Source organism: Cupressus sempervirens, chromosome 8 (assembly GCF_028749045.1).
Source record: "Cupressus sempervirens isolate cs-2001-9-10 chromosome 8, ASM2874904v1, whole genome shotgun sequence".
Classification (NCBI taxonomy): Eukaryota; Viridiplantae; Streptophyta; class Pinopsida; order Cupressales; family Cupressaceae; genus Cupressus; species Cupressus sempervirens.
The window spans coordinates 365558096-365583969 of record NC_143125.1 but is presented as its reverse complement, the minus strand read 5'-3'; the positions used below and the strand labels follow the sequence as shown (position 1 = coordinate 365583969).

The 25874-nt window shown below is 36.7% G+C and overlaps 1 protein-coding gene across 1 annotated transcript in view; it reads right to left on the bottom strand.

Annotated features, from left to right (window-relative positions):
* Positions 1-792: 792 nt before the first annotated feature.
* LOC149542842 (Ribosomal protein S21 family protein) overlaps positions 793-25874 on the bottom strand; it is a 59482-nt gene continuing 34400 nt past the window's right edge. The window contains exon 2 of the mRNA XM_089797732.1: positions 793-1236. Coding sequence (XP_089653858.1) covers positions 1227-1236 — 10 coding nt within the window. The 3' untranslated portion in view covers positions 793-1226. The remainder of the gene's footprint in view (positions 1237-25874) is intronic.

Here is a 25874-nt window from a genome sequence, read left to right as displayed (position 1 = left end):
GATCGTAAAGAATAGAAACATTCTATTCCAGAGAAAGCAAAAAACGAAAGCAAATTAAAGCTAAAGATATTTACAAGATAACCATTAACTAATAATAGACGTCTTATCTATTATTGTAATAGTTTTCATGTAAAGATAGCTGTTATTTCCATCATAAACAGACAGCTGTGATGCAACTCTCATTTAAACATCAAATTTATTCAAAAGGAATTCTTGTTTACCAAGATTGATTGCATCCTTGTATGACTGATAAATGCCTCTCAGCACAACAATATTTTTGACAAATAAATGCAGCAAAAATTGTAACATAAATAGCAATGCTCATGAATACAGTTTTTGGAATTTCTCCCTTAAATTTCGGACCACCGTGAAGACACTCAACTAGAGTAGCTTTGCGTTTAAAAGGGTTTCAACCAACAATACAGATTTTTCATTGAAAAAGCCATTAATATAGAACTTAATTCTGCAAGAACTGCTTTGCACATTTCAATTAATATAGAACAAAATATGTACCCTGTAGCCAATGTGGTATTTCCATGTATACATCATAGAAATTGATGATTGTAAAAACTTCCTAAATGACTAAACAATTAAACATATATATTGTCTATCGTCCAAGGGTTCTGTTTCTTCAACACGGAAATACTGAGCCTTTAATGACAAAATAATACGAGAACTGAATTGAAATGCTTACATCTCCCTATAAATAGTAACATAGCTATTTGCCTGATGTACAAATTTAGCTTGAACAGTAATGTAAAAAGTACTGAAATGAGAACCACCGCTCAAACATTTACACAAAAGTAGACATTTACTGAAGGATAAGCATTAGCCAGTGCCTAAAATGAAGGCTTCAAATTAGCTTTGAAAATCTAACATAGAAGATGACTAAAGAACTACAACATCTTCCCCAAAGAAAAGGAGGAGTTTGTCATTCTGATCCAATGGCACAGTATTACTCAAAATTCACTATATCTAAAGCATTTTCAATAGTTAAGGAGCTAAAGGAGCTCAAAATAAATATAAAGAAACTAAATCTTCTAGCAATAACAGCAGCAAACTTTGCACTAATAATAGATTCACAAAGAAAGAAAACCTTTTAAAGTTCAACGTAACCAAAACTTCATGGTCATCTTTTACGTAAGATTTCCCAGTTCACAGCAACCTTCATAAATGCTAGAAAAAAGTGTACAGCATGCACTTCTCACTTTGTCATGTACCTAATCTCAAAGACCTCTGATGCCACATTTTCAAAAACAAAACAAGGATGAGTAATCAGCAAATCTGTATTATAAAAAATCTATCTGAATTGCAATAACTCATAAGCATTCATCATATAAAATTGGTATTCTCTCCCGGTGACCAAGACATAAATATAACCATAGATATCATTCTAGTTATATTAGCAAAGCATTACTGTTGCTAGTTATCTCCTCTTAGGAGTGTCAAAACAAGAATAAACTGTTCAGATGTACACAATTGAAATTTCAGCCACTAATTATCCAGTAGAAATTCATCAATTACACCTGGCATTCTGTCTGGAGATAGAGATATCAATATCCAACAATACGTCTTATTCTCGTTCTGTTATCCCATGACACTGTTCTTGCTAGCTATATCATCTTAGGAAATAATAAGCAAGAAAGCACTGTTTGAGTAAAACAAAATTCGCAATGTCAATCAGCTCTTCCTTTTTGTTTATGGTTGATTTTAATGACCATCATCAGTTTGATGCCCACAAAGCAAGCAAGGGAAACTCTATAGTTAAACAAAATCAATGTGCTTTAGGTGCATCATGTAAGTTTTCGATTGAAATTCCCAGTCCTATGTCATCAAGTATTTGCTTAACCAAAAAAGTTTACAAGTTAACCATCGCATCACGCACAATATGACTAGTCAGTATTATATACTAATGTAACAAGTTGTTAATGCTGGGATGGATATCATAGCTCATCGAGGGACTGACTTAAATGCAGGCCAGTCATTATCAAACAAAATCCAATAAAACTTGCAGATCTTTTATTCATGGTACTTTTCTCAAGATGCCCACGTGGCCAGCTAGAGGGTTGGGATCAATAACAGCTTATATAATAAATTTCACTAGATGGGGGCCATCAAGCAATACTTCCAGAACTCATGCTGCACTAACAAAAGGATACAAGGAAATTAAGATACTTGTAAAACATATTGTAAAATAAAGCAACATAATCGTGTTGACTAACATGGATCGGTTTCTGCAAATGTAATTATATTGTCATTGTTATATATATGTTCCAAATGCAGATTTGGATCTCATATAAATATGAGAGGAGACATGTCTCATGTCTCCAAGGTTTAATCATCATTTAATTAATAATTTGTATTTTATATGTGTGTGTATATTATATATAATATTATTACATGAATATGTATATATAGAAAATGATGATTTACCAAATACAACAATGTATCTCATAACGAATTTATCCAACTGAAGCTATAACTCTAACACTCCCTCTTAGCTAGGGAGGATTTGTAGAACATCTTGTGCTCTCAAGTATATGAAGAGATATCGTCTCAGTATGATATTCTTGGAATGACATATATAAGGATATCAACATAAATCCATCAACACACATATATATATTACATATGGAATTTGCTTCAATTCACTATGAGGCTAAATTTTTCAATACTCCCTCTTTAGCGAGGAGGGAATTGAAGAAGATATAATACAAGATTAAACACACTTTGAGTGTGGTCTATCAAGTTATGGTGTCTGGCAAATCCAGCCTGAAGAACCATAACAATTGATTTTCATGGTGTCCGGCAAAATCCGGCCCAAAGAACCACGATGGTTATCAAGGTGTCTGGCAAAATCCGGCATGAAGAACAATGATAAAATTTGATCCAACATTTTAGTGTTAGGAGATAGATCAACTATTGATAAAGTCGTCACCTTACAATAGTTACTTTTTGTTCGTTATCATGACTTCCAGAACTCTGGGACAACTTAATGAAGTTTGTCATGATAATAGGTCTCCCATTTATAAGATCGTCACCTTACAATGGTTACCTTCTGTTTATACATGTCAATGAAAGATCGTCATCTTTCATTACATATCATATGTGAAATAGTAACCACCATGAACCAGGTCAGAGGGTGGTACAAAGGCTTTCACCTTAATTCAATCTCATAGAGAAGAATACATTACAATAAATTTTACCTAGAACTTCTCATAGAGAAGATCTCATTTACAAAGGATTGCACCTCAAAATTCTCCCTCTGAACATCAATCCTGGGAAGTCAAGTCATCTAGTTACTTCCTCAAAAGCTCTCTTCACCCAAGGATGCCTATCAAACTCACTTTGAATCTGATATCAATCTTTTGATTTTCTAGTGATAAGTCAATACTTCTTCATGATGCACTCAATATTAGGCCCATCAAAATCATGCAGTCATACAAACGTATTTCTAGACTCCCTCTGAATATTATTCTTCTAAGCTCTTGCGTTGCCTTAGATGAAGTGTCATACTCCCTCTAAATATAGAAAAATACTCATGATCTCAATCATCAAGGATATTTGCTTCAAAGGTCTCACTTTATCCAGCCTGATCATCAGATGACCAATGAATTCTATATCACTAGTTCTTTGAAGCTACTATAATATTGGTAGCCCGTGTAAAGTATCAAGCATCTCTTCTTGCAAGAACATCTCCAAAGACAAAAGAAAAGACCAAGGAAATGACTCTTCATAGTGCATATAGAAATACAATTAATAGAGAGAATATAGTGAGAAGATAAATGTGATACTTAAAGGTAAGAAATACTTATCTTCACATGAATGGAACATCTTCCCTTTAAAGATGGTTCAAGTAAGATTGGAACATAGTTTATCATTTCCCCACCACAATGTGAAGTTCTCACTCTTATATTGTCGAACAATTTTGCATCATATTCAAGTATGAAAAACTTTTTTTTGTTTAATAGATCTAAGAACCTTAGTCTATTTGACAGTCTATTTAGGCAAATCCTCTAGTTTATTAAATGTTGATGTGCCGTCAAGGTAAAAACTTCAATTCCACATTAATGATTGTTGTGTTTTTATTTCTGTGCTGACTTGGATGTCCATCAAGTATGCCTATTGAAGTCTTGTTTGCTACTCATAATCACAAAGATTAGGACTGTCTTTGTTAATATGCATTACTTTAATAAGTTGACCATCATAGTCTTTCCACTTCACTCACTATAATGTCCCCTATCCAATTTAGAGGAATTTAGGGATTGATTCTTCTAATTTGTGAGAGATTTCTTCTTCAACTATGTACTTGTAACTTAATATTGATAGTGTGTGTGTTATCTTTGTAAGATGTTTCTAATTCACATATATATGCAATGATTCAATACCAGTAAAATTGTTTCCTTTAATGTGATGTTTATCAAATATGTAGTACTATGCTTGATGAGAATCTTTTGCTCATACACTATGATTTTATCATAGGAAATTACCTCCCTATGGATATGTATAGTATTCCCTGTATTCCAATTGTGCATAGATAATATCTCTTCTAATTTGACACATTCTCCTCAATGTGTAGGTCCAATAAAAGTTATCTCCTCTTGCTTGTTTGAGCAAATATATTTTATTTTATTTGGGTCCCATTTGTCCCTCCTAACTTCCTCCCTGATGGATTAGGAAAATATAAGATTTTGAGCTCCAACATATTTGTTTATTATTATATATCTATATATCCATATCTATATATATATATATTTATTTATTTATTTATTTATTTATTTATTTTTATTTTTATTTTTTTAAAAAATTTAAACCTTGGACATCAATAGGGATTTCCAAACAGATGTTTGTGCTATTGTCTTCATTCTACTGTAATAGTGAGTGTTATATGTACTGAGACGTCGAGAGATTCTCAAGACCGCAGTTTACATTTTCTATTTGTTACTAATTATCAATACAAAATATGTGTATCTTCATCTATGTTAGGGAATGCCTCATCTTTCTGGTGATCCAAGGAAAACTCAAGATCGTCATATTCGTAGCAGTGAAAGTAATAATGGACCTCCTTCAATTTCCAACTCACTTTGATTCTCTCTAATGCTTAGCAGCCATCCATCTTTGGCAGACCTTTCATGTTATCATTGTAGATGGAGCACCTATAATGCTACAATCTCTAAAGCACTTTTCTCAGCCTTACCTGAACATTCTGTCACTTGTTCACATATGTTGAGAATGATTTTTTGGACAGGCTGTAACAACCATCGATCAATGGAATGTGAGCCATCTAGAAATCCTCAAAGACAGATACTTTTGAAGCTTTACACATGCTCTACAATCAAGTGTCTCGTTCACTTTATCACACACATTAAGCCTTGTCTTTTCCAAATTTGGCAAACCAGTTATCCTTGGGAACTCCGAAAGAGATGGACAACGAACATAATTTTCTTTATATACCTTTGTTACTGCTCCACACTTGTGATGGGTCCACATTTATCCACGTGGCCTGTGAATCGAAGGAAGAGGATCTTTCAATAATTATTCACGTTGGATGACTGCCTTTTCTTTTATATTAAATCTTCTCCCCATCTTATATTCTGCATATGTGGTGGCTCCACGTTGATGCTTGAGCGGTTTGTACAGTTCATGATACGTTGTTCACATATTTCCCATTCGGAAGGATCCACGTAGGTATTCACTCTTTCAATATGTACTGAAACTTCTTTTAATATATGCCACTGTATATTAGGGTCTGTCCTTTAATTCAAATATAATCCCCCCCCCCCCATTTAATAATTTGATGACATATGCGAATTGGATATAGCGGAAATGGTGTATGATTTGTTTCCTGCATTTTTCCTTTGAGTGCTTGAGGATCCCCAATTATCAAGTCAAGCCAATTAGGACCCCACACTTCATTTTCTTATTCCTTTTAATATTCTATAGTATGCATCCTCTTTTTAATTTATCTGCTCTCTTCTTTTTTTTCTGACTGGTGGCCATTCTTTTATTATCTATTTTGTTCAATGCCTATGCCACATTTTTCATTTATTTATTTTTCCATCCCAGAGATTGCAATATTTCTTATAAAAAAAGGTTGGCCTGAGTTCGTTATCGTTGCAAGAAAGTCAAGTGAATAAGTCAATGCTACAGGTCGAGGAAAAATATCTTGTCTTCTCTGTCGTTTCTCTTCTTTTTTTTTCTTCTATAATTCTCATATTCGATCTTTGATCCGGTCTGTAATTCTGATTGACGTGTCATTTTTCCTCTTTCTTACATTTATAGCCTTGCTCTGATACCATGTTAATTAACAAATCCAGTATCTTTATCACCAAGCACAACACATGACAAATCTGAGATCAAATGGGCTCGGTGTTGTTTAATTTTTAGCTGGTTAAAAATCTACAAGAGGCCAGTTCTAGTTGTGTAGAAAGAAATTGAGCACACAATCCCTGTAATGTCCCCATCTTTTTAGCAACTCAGTGGAGTTCTTAGCCTTTACATTCTCCAAAGACTAAGTGAAGAAATAAGGAGAAATTGATTAAATTAATTTCTTATAAAGTCATTAAAAAATTAAAATTAAAAGGTGACTTTATATTTAATTAATTTAATTTTCTAGAAGCACAATTAATTATTGTATTGCAAGGGAGAAGCTTCTAGAGAGTGCATTTTCTAGAAATACAATCAATTATTGTATTGAAAAGGGGGAAGCTTCTAGAGAATGCAATTAAATAATATCTTATTTCCTTCTAGAAGGGTGAAAGAAAAGAATAAATAGAGGTGACAGCTTCATTGTTAATCATCTGATTATTGTGAATTGCATTTGATAAGAACTTGGGAGAAGAAACTCAGGTTTCTAATTTCAGTCAGCCACTGGAGAACGTCAACTCTTCAGTGTTGCAACCATTTGAGGTGGTGAAATATCCACAGAATTTGGTATTCAAAAGAGCTTCAATTCAAGAGTTCTATTTGTGCTTAAATTAGAGAATACATTTATTGTTGGCTGCTACAGTACACAAAAACGATGTCGCGCTACAGTACTTATGCTTGATTCATCTCCATTCTTGGGCATCACTATTATCAAGTTCCTCTTGCAGCTATTAGTAGTTAACATTGTAATTTTTTTTAGGGCATATGATTTTGCTATGATAATTCAAAATCAAATTTTGGCATTACTGTAGTCATTATTGTAAGCCATTTGTCTTGGCAAACTCATAGTAACATTGTAAATGAGAATGAATTCAATAAAGGAGATACATGTTGCATATCATTTGTTTGACGAAATGTCCTTCTAATAGCATATATGATCAGCATAATAGTTGTATGTCAATTGTTTGTCAAAATGTCAATTGGCTATAGGTATGCATTTCATATCTAGTTTCCATGTATATGCATTAAAAAAAAATCAAAAGAACTACACTTGCATATTAATTCATTGTAAGAGGCATTGCAATATCATTTGCAAACATTCTAAATTTCTTAGCATTGAAAGGCAGCAATACAAGTGTTTGACAATATTGCTTGAGCTAAAATCAGTCAGTTTGGGCAAGGGATATTACATTGGTATCAGAGTTAAATGCTGCCATCCTGAGGGTTTAGCAATCACAAGCCACCTGAGGTTGGCTCTCACAGATTTTTCACTATCCGCTGAGCTTTGTTTGACAGGGAACAAGATTTTATTAGGCAACCAGACACCATGGGTGACAAGCAAGAGCGTAGCCCACCAAGAGACAATAGGAATGAGGATCAGGGAACAACGAAAATTTTCAGAACAATGGTTACAAGACGAGCGAATGGCTCAGGCCTTGCAAGCACTCACCACCATGGTTGAGTGCATAAACCCACAGGACAGACGGAATTTGGAACAAGGGGATAACAAGAGTGCAGTGGGATCACCTAGAACTCATAGAACTCTTTCCAAAATAGCAGACATGCCCACACGTCCTACTTTTGTTAGAGAGGAACCAGTATAGGAACCAACAGAGGAAGTTGAGGATGAGACATTTGCAGATATCCTTATAACTACAAATGATGAATGAGAATTATTGGCACCGCAAGTTCGAGAGAGGATGACCTTTGAACGTTTTGTAAATCAGAGGAGAAAACATTACAGGTCACTCAGATGGGATAGGAGGCCTAGGGGTCAAAATAGTGAGTTGAAGAGGGCTACAGGCAAGCTTACTATGCCTAAATTTGATGGGAATGGTAAGATGACAGCTCAAGCTTGGATTCATAAGCTTGACACATTCTTGGCACTGAGGCCAATGACAGAGATTGAAGCTATCAAATATGCCACTTTGCATTTGGAGGGAGTAACACATGATTGGTGGTACCATAGTATGGTAACACTTCAGCATAATCAGGTGATAGAGTACCAGGATTTCGTGGATAGGTTGGTTGAAAGATTTGACAAGAAAGATCCAAAGGTTTACTTCCGGGAATTAGCACAACTGAAACAAACAAGCAACTTGGAGTATTTCATTGGTGACTTTCAGCGGTTGGCAATCATGGTGCCAAACATTTCAGAGCGTAGATTGATAGTTATTTTCATTGAGGGCCTATCCGAACCACTGAGAGGTTGGATAAAGGCATTTAATCCCATTTATTTACAGGAAGCTATGAAAAAGGCAAGAAGTATGGAACATGCAGTTCCAACAAACAAATTTCAGTCCAAAGGAGCATCTTCTAGTAAGGATAACAACCATTTTATAAAAAACCACAAAGAGATTGATTTTTAAAATGATTCTAAAAATAAAACTCTAGCACCTTTTGACAAGGAAACATTAAATGATTTGAGGAAAAAAAATTATGTTTCTACTGTAAAGGACCCTATGATGCAAACCATGACTGTCCTCTTAGACCAAAGGGCAAAGCTAACAAAATTATGTGGGCATACTATGAGGAATCAGAATCAGATAATTCAGACCAGCAGTCTGATATAGAGGAAATAGATGGTGAAAAAAAGGAATACAAGGCTAAAAACTTGTCTAAAATGGAGTCCAGAGATGGGGAAGGAGATGAGCAACTTAGGGAAGCTCGTCTCACTAGTATTAAGCAGGAAGGATCATTTTGAATGAGAGTACTTGCTGGACAGCGGGTTATAACTTTGTTTGATACTGGTGCCACTCATAATTTCATTGATGCTAGGTTGGTGGAGAGGCGTGGCATACAAACAGAGGAGTTTGGGGGAATTAGAGTGAGGGTAGTGGATGGCTATGTCCTCAATTGTGATCGTAAGAACACTGGACTCCCTTTGGAAGTTAATAATTATGCCTTTAAGGCAGATTTCTATGTTGTGCCCATGGAAGATACAACTATAGTCCTTGGGATGAGTTAGTTGCATGATATTGGTGAATTCAATCTTAATCTCAAGGAGATGGAGATGAGGTTTAAAGTGAATGAGAAGACACAAATTCTTAAGGCAATCGGCGACAGTGATTTCATAATGGTCTCTTTCGGAGGATCACTAGATTGATTCGACATGATCAAGTAGAGTGGGCAGCAGAGTGCATGTTGATGCCATCACAGGAGGGGCAGCAAAAGACTAAATATCCTCCTGATGTTCAGGAGCTTAGAGTTAAACACTCTAAGGTGTTCAGTGACATTCCACCACGTAGACCACCAGACAAGGGTATTGAGCAAATCATTGAGTTAGAGGAGGGGGCTAAGCTCGTCATGATTACACCTTACAAGCATCCAAAAAGATTGAAGGATGAAATTGAAAAAACCATAAAGGAGTTGCTATGGACCACATTAGACCAAGTAAGTCCTTTCGCTTCTTCAGTGGTGTTGGTGAAGAAGGATGGAACATTAAGGATGTGCATTGATTACAAGGTGCTTAATAGGAAGACAATTAAAAACAGGTACCTCATTCCCAAGATCGATGAGTTGATAGATGAGCTTCATGGAGCTTGCTTCTTCTCAAAAATTGGTTTGAAATCAGATTATCACCAGATCAAAGTTAGAGAGTAGGACATCAAGAAGACATCCTTTAGATGTCATTGTGGTCATTTTGAGTTTGTAGTTATGCCATTTGGGCTAATGCACCTACTACTTTTCAGGCAACAATGAATAGGGTTTTCCATCCTCAGTTGAGGAAATTTGTACTTGTCTTCTTCGATGATATCTTGGTGTACAGTAGATCTTGGGAGGAGCATTTGGTTCACCTTGACATGGTGTTGGATATATTGGGCAGAGAGTCCTTGTATGCAAAGGAGTCGAAATGTGATTTGGGTATGACAGAGTTGTCGTATTTGGGTCATATCATCAGTGCAGAAGGCGTACACATGTATCCTGCAAAGATTTGTGCCATTGTGGAGTGGCCTTCACCAGTGAACCTTACACAATTAAGGGGCTTTCTGGGATTATGTGGTTTCTAGAGGAGGTTTGTGGATGCATATTCAAGGCATGCAGCACCCTTGACAGATTTGATGAGAAAGGGAGCTTTCTTGTCGGCTCTTGAGGCATAGGAGTGTTTAGAGAAATTTAAGGAGTTATGACTTTCTGTCCAATGTTAGCGTTACCAAATTTCAGCAAACCTTTTGAGCTACACTGTGATGCTTCCGGAGAGGGCATTGGAGCGGTGCTTATGCAAGAGAAGCACCCTATTGCTTATGAGAGCAGGAAATTAAGAGGGCCAGAGTGGAGCTTCAGCATATATGATAAGGAGATGTTAGCCATTATGCATGTTTTGGCTAAATTCAGGCAATATTTGGTAGGTAGAAAATTTTGTATCAAAATCGACCATAATAGCCTAAAACACTTTTTGGGGCAGTGAGATGTCAATGATAGGCAGTAGAAGTGGGTGGGCAAGTTACAGTCTTATGACTTTGATATTACATATTTTAAGTGGACACAGAATGTATTTGTTGATGCTTTATCACGTAGGCCCCATTTGAGCTTATTGACAGACATATCAGAGGATTGGAGACGCTTGTAGAGTATGCAAAGTATGTGTAGACAGTCAGATTTATAGATGGAACTATTTAGGTCAAAAGATACACCGTTTCAAATGAGCTCATCATTTACAAAGGGTGAATATTGTTGCTCCCAAGCTCAACAGTGAGGAGGATGATTCTAAAATCTTTTCATGATTCAACTATGGAAGGACATCCTAGTTTCTACAAGACATACCAGCAAATTAGAGAGTGCTTCACATGGAAAGGGCTCAAAGTAGAAGTACTCCAGTATGTTAGGGAGTGTCCCACCTGCCAGCAGAATAAGCAGGAACACTCCTATCCAGCCGGTTTACTTCAGCCACTTTCGATTCCTGATAGGAAGTGGGAGTGCTTATCTATGGACTTCATCATAGGACTGCCTAGAGCCCAAGGCAGGGATTACATATATGTGGTTGTGGCTTGCCTTACAAAGTTTGCACACTTCTTTCCGATCACCTTTCTGATCGCTGCTACATACACTGCTATACAGGTGACAGAGTTGTTCTTCAAGGAGATCTTCAGATTACATGGCTTACCTCAGAGCATTGTGAGTGACAGAGACAACAAGTTTATGAGTCACTTTTGGTAGGAGTTATTCAAGTGGTGTGCAACAGAGCTCACTCCAAGTACTAGCTACCACCCTTAGACAGATGGTTAGAGAGAGATAGTGAATAAATGGGTGGAGGGATATCTCCGAAATTATATAGCAGGGAAACAAAAGGCATGGGTAAAGTGGATTTATCTCTGTGAGTAGTACTAGAATACCACTTATCACATGTCTATTCAGATGTCACCCTTTATGGCCCGTATGGATATGAGGCACCCAATTTTATGGATCTACTTTTGAGTGATAGTAGAGTGCTTGGTGCAGGTGATTTGTTACAGGAGACTCAAGACATTGTTAAGACTCTTAAGGATAATATAACCGAGGCACAGAATCAGCAGAAGTAGTATGCAAATCAGAAGAGGACTGAGCAGACTTTTGAGGTTGGAGATATGGTGTATCTTATGTTGCAGCCTTACCATCAATCCACTCTCAAGAAGAGTGGTCGCAAGAAACTTAAGCCACAATACTATGGTCCATTCAGGATTATCAGGAAAGTGGGAGAGGTGGCTTATGAGTTAGACTTGTTGGCGAAGAGCAAGGTGCACAACATTTTTCATATGTCACGCCTCAAGAAGGCGCTAGGACATCATATTGTTCCTTCTACAATGCTTCCACCCTTGGATGATAAGGGAAAATTGGCATTGGTGCCAGAGGCTATCATTGAATTCAGGGAAAAAAACTTGAGGCGGTGTACTATAAGGGAGTATTTGGTGAAATGGAAGGACTTGCCAGTAGAGGATGTGACATGGGAGAATAAGGAGATTTTGCAACATCCGGACTTGAAGTTGCTTAAAGACAAGCAATTTTAGGAAGGGCGGACTATAATGTCCTCATCTCTTTAGCAACTCAATGAGGTTCTTAGCCTTTACATTCTCTGAAAGCTAAGCGAAGAAATAAAAAGAAATTGATTATATTAATTTCTTATGAAGTCATTAAAAAAATTTAAAATTAAAAGGTGACTTTATATTTAATTAATTTAATTTTCTAGAAGCACAATTAATTATTGTATTGCAAGGGAGAAGCTTCTAGAGAGTGCATTTTCTAGAAATGCAATTAATTATTGTATTGGAAAGGGGGAAGCTTTTAGAGAATGCAATTAAATAATATTTTATTTCCTTCTCAAAGGGTGAAGGAAAAGAATAAATAGAGGTGAGAGCTTCATTGTTAATCATCCGATTATGTGAATTGCATTTGATAAGAACTTGGGAGAAAAAAATAAGGTTTCTAATTTCAGTCAACCATCGGAGAGCATCAACTCTTCAGTGTTGCAACCATTTGAGGTGGTGAAATATCCACTAAATTTGGTATTCAGGAGAGCTTCAATTCAGGAGTTCTATTTGTGTTTAAATTGGAGAATACAATTATTGTTGGCTACTAAAGTACGCAAGAACGATGCCGCGCTACAGTACTTATGCTTGATTCATCTCCATTCTTAGGCATCACTGTTATCAGGTTCCTCTTGCAGCTATTAGTAGTTAACATTGTATTTGTTTTAGGGTATATGATTTTGCTGTGATGATTCAGAATCAGATTTTGGCATTACTGTAGTCATTATTGGAAGCCATTTGTCTTGGCAAACTCATAGTAACATTGTACATGTTTATGAATTCAATAAAGGAGATACATGTTGCATACCATTTGTTTGACGAAATGTCCATCTAATAGCATATATGATCAGCATATTAGTTGTATGTCAATTGTTTGTCAAAATGTCAGTTGGCTGTAGGTATGCATTTCATATCTAGTTTCTATGTATATGCATTGAAAATATCAAAAGAACTGCACTTGCATATTAATTCATTGTAATATTAATTGCGAACATTCTAAATTTCTTAGCATTGAAAGGCAGCAATACAAATGTTTGACAATATTCCTTGAGCTAAAATCAGTCAGTTTGGGCAAGGGATATTACAATCCGTTACCTCTAAACTCACAAAACTTGATGAAATCAATCAATTGAAGATATAAGATTTTCATAGGTAGAGTTAAAAATAATTACATATGTCTAGATATAACTGCATCATGGTTTTTGACTCCAAAATTTTGAGTCTCATTGCGAGGCTCCTCTTCAAGGAATCATTAGATCAAAGATATGGAATATCGGCCACTCTCTTTGTTCCTTAAATAAAGTAAGTAATGGGGTTTTAAGCTTTTTCGAGAGTTGGACACTAAAAAATTAATAAATAGTTTAATAATTACTATTATGTCATCTATGCCATACTAACATGTCATGTATCAAAGGCCTCCAAGAATTTATACTCATTCATTCTCCATTCTATCTATATTATTATCATATTACCAAGTTTTGTCAGCTTCTCTCAAGTGTCTCTTCAAAGAGTGATCTCCTTTAGGTAGCATTTTCACTTCATTAATGCAAATGCCATGTTTCAGTGCAAACAAATGTTCCACTGACACTAATTTCCCCACCCTATCATGCTTTACATCTCAACCATGTGCTTTTATTTTTTATTTGACGGATATAAATGTCTTCCCATTTTATGGTCTTCCCCATGAACTTTCTATCAGTTATATTCTGCTACTCTTTTTAGGGGCAAACACCTTATAAGACAAGTAGTGAGGTTTTGACATTTGAAGTTATATTATCAAGCACAAACGGAGACAACTTTCTTCTCGTTAAAGCAGAGACCAACAATTGATCGCAACACAAGTTCTGAAGAAAAAATCTAATAAACATTGACAAATGGCTAAAAACTAGAGATTAGTAAATTAGCATTAATAGGAAATGATCCTACAAGCATAGAAAGTTGATTTTTATAATTACAAAAATAAATAAAAAGTAAACATCAATTTACATATCTTTTTACTAAGCATGGCCATAAGTCTTGACTTGACAACTCAATGACGATTTCCGGCATCAACTATAATTTTTACAAACTATGTGTTCAAGGCACTTATTAGTAACCTCTCAAGAGGTAGCTTTAGGGATAATAAACTACAATATGTTATGAATGCATGACCTCATGAAATGTGTTTATACTGTTGTTATGCATGTTATGTAATAACCCCAATAGGTTATAACTTCTTCGAACACCAAAAATCTTAATACTTCAGTTGTTTGACATTTCGTCAAACACTTTGCAAGCAAGCTCTGATACCACTGTAATAACCCTCCTCAAATTTGCCCTCAAAAATGCTGATTGTAGATGGCTGTAATAATTTTCTACAATGCTGCCCCTTCTGCTTTGCTTTTTCCGATTTGCTTTTTCGACTGCTTTTTTGGATTCACTTTTTTCCGCCTGCTTTTTCAGTTCCGCTTTTTCTGCTTGCTTTTTCGATTCTGCTTTTTCCCCCTGCTTTTTCGGTTCCGCTTTTTCGGACTGCTTTTTCGTTTCTACTTTTTCGGACTGCTACCCTGTTGAATCTCAAGACCATATCTTTTAATGGCGTCAAGATTTTCAGCTTGAAGGGATTTCGTCCTTCAAACTATTGAGACATAACCTCCAGAAAATTCTCCAATTTCTTTGATATTTCCAACCATGCTTAAAAGAAGCTCTTTCCATTTCTTTTATAGTGTTCTCACAAGAGCTCTGTCCTTCGTTTTCTCAATGTGGGATAAAACATAACTCTCTTTATGTAACTTATGTCTCCAATGTGTTATAAAATAAAAGGGACTCTTTTAATTTAAATATTTCCCACAAACTATAGTCTATGCATTAATAAAGTTAAATATTTAAATTTAACTTTATAAACTAGCTTTATCAATGCAAAACAAATCTTATCAATGATAAACAAGTCTTCTTGTCGATTTTAAACAATTACCATCGACATACCGATGCCATTGGATGTCCACCCATGCCCAAGATGACTTACTATAAATAGTAAGTATGCCCAAAGTTGCCTCAAAACCCCTCAGAAAGACCTGCAACTGAAACTATCTAGGCCAAATGGCCTCTAAGCCCCTTTAATGTCCTGGTTAGCCTACAGGACCGTGGGGAAATAGGCTAACGACAACATCATCCTATGAATGCTAAAAAGGGGGCATTACAGTCCGCCCTTCCCAAAATTGCTTGTCCCCAAGCAATGGCCGAACAACAACCCAATCAATCCACCTGGATCCCAAATGTAGTCATGAACTATACTGCTGTTAGTCAACATAGGCTCTTGCAACAACCTCTGAAAATTAACCAAGAGGAATCCATAATCAAATTAGTGAATACAACTCACACCCAAACTCCAAAGTCAAGAACCCATGAGAAACAAGCTCTCGAAATATCAGAACCCAAGTAGAGTAGATAACCCAAACTGCCAACACAGTAAATACCATCAACGCATCCCACTGGTCTATATGGAATGTACAATCCAACTCTGCAACAATGGTGACCACTCCCACATGAAATTGCACCAAATACAAAGAATCCACACATTGTACATCTACTGCAGTTAACACAACTCTGTAGATTACGAGCCACTGTCTCATAATTATAACTCCCATGCACCGCTGATGGTGAAAAGACATCACAAGATAAACAGCAAGAAATGGAACCCAAACCAAATCTGCCTGCCACCAACTCCTCAACACAAGGATCAAATGCTAACTGATGTACATACCCTGCAGTATAATGCTGATAAAAAGAACCAACCCCAGTCAACAACTCACCATGAACAAGTGATACAACCCACTGTGACTGATCACCAACTAAGTCAGGAGATGTCATAACCAAAGGAGTAGAATCAATAACAACAACCGCTGAAGCATCACTCCCAAACTCCTGCTCTAAGTCATGTATTATCAAGCTATCAACTGCAGAACCTATTGCCATGTCATGCCCATCACAACTCTCATCCTGTGGCGTCAAACCATCCCATAACTGATGACAAGCACTAGGAATCAAAGTATATCTCCATATCATCATCTCATCAACATGGTCATCAAAGGTAAATTGATGAGCATACCTCACAATGTAATGCCGATAGAATGCGCCAATCTTAGTCAATGGCTCAGACTGCAACCCAGATGAAACTAACTGCAATCGATCACTAACCAAGCTGGAACTAACTACTACCTTCGAAGACATCGCCAAGGGAGTAGTATCACTAGCAGGAACCATGCCAACTGTCGGCTCACCAACATCACACATGATCTTTGATACAACATCTCTAGTCTCTGTGCCATCAGTACTAGAGGCCACCACCATGTCAGGCATACCACAACAATCTACTATAGCACCCAACTCAACTGAACCTGGCTCTAGTAGGAACGGAACCGATATGCCAATGTTAGTAACAAGGGTGGATGCATCCCCATCTCCACTGTCTCTGACAATCTTGACCATGGACATCCTCGGATCACTAGACACCACAGCTTGTAACTGTACAGAATCTGGTAAAGACTGCAATCGCTCTAACTCCATGGTCACCTTAGCCAAATGAAACTGTGACTCCTCGAAAGCCAACTGTGTACTCTCAAGAATCTCAGAAGTCACCTCGAGCTGCTGAGTAAGCTCACTCACCTCATCTTCCTTGGCCAATAATGCATCGTATGCTATACTCCCCCACTCCATAAGATAATCTTTGTCGGCTACCAACTGCATATAATCCTGTCTCAGAATCCGAATAGCCTCCCATAAAGAGTGGATCTCTGTCAAGGAAAGATAACTACCTCCCTGCTCATCACTAGTAGGACAACCCCATCCATAAACTACTAACAACTAACGAGCAGCGTCCAAATGCTGGCAAGCGATAGAAATGTCTCGCTCACTAACTCTCAACTGACTAGACACATGATGGCACTGGCTAGACTGTCTCCTACAAACCTCCTCTGACACACTGTCTAAAGGAGCATCCTCAAAGTTACTGGTCTCTAGACTATTACCATCCATATCCTGCGAATCAACTCCAAAGCTCATATCAACATACGTAGTATCAAAAACTGTAGCATCGCTGTCCAACCCCTCCGTACCATAAAAAACTGCTGAGGAAACTAAGTCCTCAAAACTATCCACAACATCCCCCTGGGTGTCATCTGTAATAATTAGATCCTGGGACTCTCTTGTAAACTCTGTCATCTTTGAGAAATCATCAACATGTGACCTGACTGTAAAAGAAAACTGAGTCCCTGCTATAAGCGCTAACTCCCGAACTGAGCTCACCTCAAGACAAAGCTCGTCCACATGTCTCTCAGAATCCTGGAGAGCCAACTGAATACACACCAAGGAATTCCGAGTATCCTCTAGCTCATGAGAAAGCTAGTCAACCTCCTCCTCCTTCAATGCATCTAAATAGATCCCTGCAAGATTAAGGAGATGATCGCGATCTGAAAGTCGGTGTATGTAACTTACCTTCATTGCCTCCATGCCTTCCTTGATCTGCTGTAAGTCGTCACAAGAAGAACCTGTTGTGAATCCCTTTTGTCTCTCCTGCAGTTGAATCATCCAAATGTGATTCTCAATCAATCCATACATCCTGTCATGATGAGATAAAGTCGCGACAATATCCTTGTCCCTTGTCTTCAGCTGGCTTGCCAAACCAAGTGAAGAGCTACTAGCCTCTATATGATGTGAAGAAGCATCCAACTGTGCTTGATACTCATTTTCTGCAAAGTCCTGAATGCTCACTTTCTGATCAACTGTACTATCCTCAAACATGACAGTATCCTCAACTGCTGTAACTTCATCCAGCCCAACTGTACTGGAATCACTATCTGTGTCAATCATGCAATCCGATGTGCCTATGATATCACCTTCTAATGCAACTGGCTCAACCTGCACAACATCTGAAACCCCTTCTACCTGTGAAGATGATGCAGATAAACCATTACTTGAAGATGTGCTAAAGTCTCCTTGTATCGAATCTGCATGTCTGTTAAACTCCTCATACAAGTTTCTGCCTATCATAGGGAAGGTATGATCCTTAGGCCTATCAAAGCGTTCAATCAGTCTCTCCGTAAACTCCACATATGAGGTAATGTGTGCATGACCCATAGTGACCATACCATGATGCCACCACTCGTGTGCTAACCCATCCAGGTGAATTGCTGCATACTTAATAGCTTCTTTCTCAGGCATAGGGTTCATTTGAAAATATGTGTCAAGCTTTTGAACCCAAGCTCTTGCTGTAGACTTCTCCGAGCCATCATAACATGGTAACTGAAGTTTCCCTACTTTCTTCTGTAGCTCATAGCTCTGGTTCCTGTCATGTCCACGTGGCATATGCTTCATCCACACATCTATATACTCCCTAAAGGTGATTGCAGCAATAAAATATGGACCTCCGGCTTCCCAATCTCTCCTCAGCTGGTCCTGTATATCAGTGATCTGGGGCTCTGGTACAGGCTGCTCTGGAGCTCTAGGAGGAAATATGGGAATCATGGCCCACGAACTCACTGTCCTAGTTTGCTGGGGTGCATGACCGAAATTGTTCCCAACTTGTTCGCCTCCATTATGTGTCCCATCCTGATTATTACCATTCTGATTATTTCCTCCACCCACATTAGCATTCAACCCCATTTGACAAGCCATCATCCGCATCATAAGCTCAAATCTCTGACTCTGTTCTTGTGCTCTTTGCTCTGCTAATTGCTGTCCCTATGCTAAGGTGTCTAATAATTGTAAGAATCTTTCCTTTCCCTGATCTGGACCGGCATTCATTTTGTCAAACATTTTTCTCTCTATCTGGCTGTTCCAAATTCCCTATAAGACCTCCACAGGATGGCAGGACTTATAGCTCTGATACCACTGTAATGACCCCAACAGGTTATAACTTCTTCAAACACCAAAAATCTTTATACTTCAGTTGTTTGACATTTCGTCAAACACTTTGCAAGCAAGCTCTGATACCACTGTAATAACCCTCCTCAAATCTGCCCTCAAAAATGCTGATTGTAGATGGCTGTAATAATTTTCTACAATGCTGCACCTTCTGCTTTGCTTTTTCCGATTTGCTTTTTCAACTGCTTTTTCGGATTCGCTTTTTTCCGCCTGCTTTTTCAGTTCCGCTTTTTCCGCTTGCTTTTTCGATTCCGCTTTTTCCGCCTGCTTTTTCGGTTCCGCTTTTTCGGACTGCTTTTTCGTTTCTACTTTTTTGGATTGCTACCCTGTTGAATCTCAAGACCATATCTTTCAATGGCGTCAAGATTTTCAGCTTGAAGGGATTTCGTCCTTCAAACTATTGAGACATAACCTCCAGAAAATTCTCCAATTTCTTTGATATTTCCAACCATGCTTAAAAGAAGCTCTTTCCATTTCTTTTATAGTGTTCTCACAAGAGCTCCGTCCTTCGTTTTCTCAATGTGGGATAAAACATAACTCTCTTTATGTAACTTATGTCTCCAATGTGTTATAAAATAAAGGGGACTCTTTTAATTTAAATATTTCCCACAAACTATAGTCTATGCATTAATAAAGTTAAATATTTAAATTTAACTTTATAAACTAGCTTTATCAATGCAAAACAAATCTTATCAATGATAAACAAGTCTTCTTGCCGATTTTAAACAATTACCATCGACATACCGCTGCCATTGGATGTCCACCCATGCCCAAGATGACTTACTATAAATAGTAAGTATGCCCAAAGTTGCCTCAAAACCCCTCAGAAAGACCTGCAACTGAAACTATCTAGGCCAAATGGCCTCTAAGCCCCTTTAATGTCCTGGTTAGCCTACGAGACCGTGGGGAAATAGGCTAACGACAACATCATGCTATGAATGCTAAAAAGGGGACATTACATGTTATGATTATGTCCTGATGAGATGTAGGGTTATACCTATGGTGCTTATATGTATATGCCACGATGTACATACAAGGTTATGGATGCAGGAATGCAAAAAGTATTGTGCAATTATATTTGATGTTGAAAGGTATAAGATAAAAATAGAAAAATAAAATAAAAGGGAAGGAAGTTAGATTGGTTGAGGAAGGTGGATAGATCAAGAGGACACAAAAAATGGAGTAGAAGAAATGAGACTATGAACAAATAGATAGGAAAGATATGAATAGATTAGAACATTAAGTTTTCATTATAACGGTGCATACCATCATTGTGGGGCAATTTTTTACTTATTTTGCAAATGGATAGATATACAACAAGGCATGGAATGAACAAGGTGAAGACAATATCACTATGCATAAATAGACACATTGCCAACAAGGAATGATCCCATCCATTCTAAGGCATTTGTGTCTGTGGTCAAGGTATGTGTGAAAGTCAAAAGGCATGATGAGCCCTATGCAAAAAAGTGTTAGATGGCCTTTAACTTGCATAGGATGTAAGAAAAATTAAAAATGCTAAGTGAACATGCCAAACTAGACACCAAGAACACACTTGCCCTAAATTTCATGAAAACATCCCACAAACACATAATACAAAAAGACAATGCCAATATCCCATCTTTGCTCCTCTAATTGCTTATGGATATCCTTGAGTAGCATAAGAACAAGACATGAAAAAGATCAACCAAGGAAAAAAAACTTGCTAACCAAACAAGTCAACAAAGATTTAAATCTTCTTGTCAAAGATGATTGCTTCATATAGGATAAGGCTGGATATGTTGATGTTTGGATAGGATGTTTTTTGTTTGATAAGATTGTGGTTGATAAGGTGTCTTTTCTAGGACCGATAGGTTTGTGAAGGCTGACAGTTTGAACAAGTTGATTAGGCAATTGATCGACTTAAGCTACAAGATGATTTGGCGATTGTTTGTGATGAAGATTTTGCCATGCAATGCTTGCTTTCACCTAAAATGTCACCATCTTAGTAAAGAGACAAATTATTGTGGATTATGGTAGTTATGATGGAGATGGTGCAAGTAAAAGTTCATTGCGATAGGCTACAGACAAATGTCATGGTCTCATCACTTGCCATAACTCGTCATTTGCTAATGACATGATCACTTAAAAGTGTGATGCGGTTATGACCTTCATCCACATGCATTTTATAATCGCACAAACACTTATTTTCTTGTTAGGTTCATCACCATAATCGGAGTTTTAGAATAGCATTGTCACCAGCAAAGTGCACCATTTACACTTAGTTAAATGTATTTCTTCCTTATTGCACTTTTGCAACCTCTTCCACCTAAGGTTCAGTTTTTATGGGTTAAACCACTATCAAGTGTGTTTTGTATTTCTGTTATCCACTTAGAATTGACCATAGTTCTGTTAGTCATTTGCCAAGCTTTGCAAGAGATTTAAGTGGTTCAACCACCCTAAATGTGCACCACTTATGTGGTAATTGTTCTTTTGTAGTCACTGAGCCACTCCTCAGGAATGGAATTGCCATGGCTTAGCCAGCTTAAATTTGTGACTTGGACATGTTTCTCTTTGCTTGATCTGTTTCTCCAAGGTGTAATTTATATTGAATTATGATACTTGTGCTGATATATTTTTTCCTTCCTCTGTTTCCCTTGTACTGAAATTTCCATGAGACTTGTGATGGAGTCTTAATTTTTCGCAAAATTTAGCTCTTCCATTTAAGAAATAATATTGGAGATTCATATTTATTTATAAGTTTGAAAGCAGCAACATTTATATCAGCGACAATACCTTTACCAAACTTAAGAGATGGTGATAGTAATGGGTGATTGTTGCAACATAGCAAGACCCATTGATTATTGAAAAGACTCAATTAAACTCAGAGATATCTTTGGGTGTTGTGCAAAGGATTAAAAGAAACAGCAATACATGAAGAGCTTTGTAGAAGAAACAGGGGAGATAAATCAAAGTTATTATATAAGTTTTAATGTTTGTCAAATCGTATTGGGAAAATGTAGCACCACACAATTTAATAAGATGCATCTGATAATGATGATGCCGTACTCAACAAAAGTAGATATCTATGTGTATTGAGATAAAGAGTTTAAAGACATATGGAAGAACGTTGAAAGCTGCACGAGTCACATAAAGAACTTGCCACATCACTGGTATTATGCCATCAACGATTCGCTAAGAGCACTGAACTTTCTGTTTCAAGTCTTGGTAACCAGCTTTCAGAGGAAGCATGCCGTCCAGACATATACAGAGGTTATTTCTGTCATAGCAATGGATACTATTATATATGCACAGAAAAAGGAATCAATGTCTCTATTCACTATCATATCAGAATTGAGCATGCATATGCAGCACGTACACGCACAATAAGAATATTAAATAGCAATCCACTTTCGCACAGTTAACAATCCATATGCAAAAGATGAAAGCCGGCATTATAGTGATAGCTGAATTGAAGGGCAAGAGAGGCAAAACTATATCGAGCATCTGAAATAAAGAGTGAATTACAGTTCATATATTCTTACTGCCGGCACTTTCATATTAGCAGCAGAAATGAAGTTTTAATACAATGATTAAGAGCATAAGGACTATGAATCATTTTCCATGCCATCAAGTAACACAGCAGTTTCCATTATCGCACAACACAGTTATTTATAACTGCATCCTTGTTGAACACGACAGAAGTATATATTTGATGAACAAAGACAAAGATGAGTTCTACAGGAAGCAGTGGTCAAAGAGAGAAAATTTATGGCAACATGAATGAAGGCATTCACATAGGATTGATCAGTTAGAGAGACAAATTTTGATGAATTCAAAAAGCCCAATAAAGTCATGGTAAACTATAGAAATGCCATCCGCACATGTTGATAGAAGGTGTTTATAAGTCTATTCACCGGGAGTCTTCAATATTCGGAAGGCAAATAAATAAAAAATCAGGAAAGGAGAACATCGAAATATATTTCAATATATTGTTTCCAAAGCAGTGAATAAACTACAGTTGTTCCCACACCGGAAATCACCAAAGCTCACGCACCTTTCAATCTGGAATCACGGGAAATTCGTTTCATTTGATTATATTGTAATTTTTAGTTTTATTCCATATCTAATGTTGCTTTGGTTCTATTGCAGGGTTAATCAACACAAAAGAGGAATGAATGTTTAACTCCAAGATGAAGTTACTCCCATATGCTCATGGGATACAAATAATCTCCAGGAATGAAGATGTAATTACAGTTCATGAAATGAAATGTGGAAGAAAAGCCTTCACCAAAGAGCCCGATACTTGTCATGAATGCATCTGATATGTGGTAGCAACATCTCCAAGATGAAGCCCGACAATTACGCATGAAGGGAGTCATACTGTGCGATATTTTAATTTGGCGAGTGCAAGCAAATTCCTCTATAAACAAATCACATAAAAGACAAAGGCGGCAATGTATAGTGAAGTTCTATGCAACTGCAATAAACTAAAAGAAATACTTGGGTGGAATTGTAAGTCTTCCAATTCGTAACAACTTCAAACTCCTGGCCTCAAGTCTCATATACCTAGATGCAAGCCACTCCATGATGTTCGAACTTGTGAAATAAAGGCCTTTCTGGAAGAAGCTACGCAGAAATATAAGGATCTCAGACATGATTCAAGCAGCAATCTTATGTAATTACACAAGGAGGAGCATAGAGAGCGTAAGGATTCCAGTGAATGCATGTGCAAGCCATTTTAATCATATTTTGGCCACCACTTAAGTGCCTAAGGCACATAATCATAGACCTCCGCTTATACCAAAACAAAATTATGGTCAAAACTTTATATTTCATATTAAGTTATTTGTTATGAAAAAGCATGTTGTTTTGAGGAGGGACTTGCATCTCTCCGCTTATTATAAATATAGATGTAAAATCAAACAAGGAACAAATCATATTCATATACAAACTTACTAAAACTTTTGCATATTATTATGCATTTTTGATATATTATATTCTTTCAACTGGTGAAGATGGAATGCTGAACTAAGCTCATGGATATTGGATCATCGAGTTAAACTTTTATTATGCTAATGTGGAATCGAATTGCAGCGGACCGATCATCAGTAATGAGTGTCTTCATTGCCTTTTCATTTCTGGCATAACCAGTAAGCGTGTTTATTTTATTTATTTGCATTAGAGTCTAAAATATTATTAAGTTGTGTCCTTTATAGATATTTTTATAATCGCTAAATAATTCATATGATAGATAAGTGGATAGGGTCAATTATAGCATTTTAAGCTTGATCATCACAAATATTGTGAAATATTTAACTGTTTCCATATCTGTGTCTGGTTTGTCTCCTAACCATAGGAGTTAAAGTGCATTCTAGACTAGTTTAAAATTGTGTCTACATGTTTTATCCGTCGCGTCTTGATTACTAAATTGTTTATAGTTAGGGTTCATAAAACTTTATAAAGTTGTACATAATAACTTATAATATTGGCTCTATTTGCCCATCAATACTGGCACTGGTCTTTATATTATTCATGATTCATAATCCATACGTTGGCAATTATTTTACATCCTTCCTTGAAGAATTAATATATTCATTTGTTGCAATTATCCATAATAATTATTCTTTATTTAAAACACTCATATTTATACAATCATTTACTTTTGTTCTTAATTCATAATTTGCAAGTTTAAAGTTTTCTGTAATCCTTGCCATTTGGGAAACTTTCATTGCATTCCTATTCAAATCGATTTGTTATAGTTATCTTGGACTCAAGTGATTTGTTCAGGATTAGGTATACCCACCTTGGTCTTGCAAAGCTAGAAGTGTAGAAGACTCGAATCAAATTGATTGGCCTTGTCAAGTTGGCCATAACCGGTTGGATATCCTAGCATAGAGTTGGCAAGACTTGTAGGATTCTAATCTGCGGTTTTGGGAACCAACAACTTGTACTAGAGAATTCTTCAATTGCGATGCCAGTTCAAGATTTCAACCCTACACCTTTTTCCCTTTTGTACTTGTACTATCCAACTATCAAGAATTCAACTATCTACAACTTTCATTGTTCCTTTGTAAGCAATTTGTACAAGATTGTTAATTTACAAACTAGACCAAGAACTGATAGTTTTGTAATTTAGAAAAGAAAGAAAACTTGGTTGATATTGATTACCATGATCAGAATGGCATAGTCAATTGACTGCAAGCTTGACTAAAGGTGGAGCTTTGTAGGTGTGCAACATGTCGATTCATTTTAATACCCCAATAAAATATTATTTATCAAAATCAGAATGTTCTTGATAAGAGATCCTCGGGTTCTCTACTAGCCAGTGTTTATAAGTGACACCTTTTATGGAGAAGGACGATTACAGTTGGATTGATGATATAGTTCCCCGTGCATCTTCTTTCTACAAACTTGCTATAGCCAAGTTCCTCCCTTTCCAATCAATGGTACATCTTAAATGGGCAAAGCCATTTTATTCTTATTCGAAAATGAACTTTCAATGCTGTGAAAGACTATTTGGTTGCATACGAATATATCACTAATGCTATCTATATATGCTGTTGGTATCAATTTGTGTCATCCAAAAACCTCTTTCATCATCTTGGATTTAACCAGTATGTATCA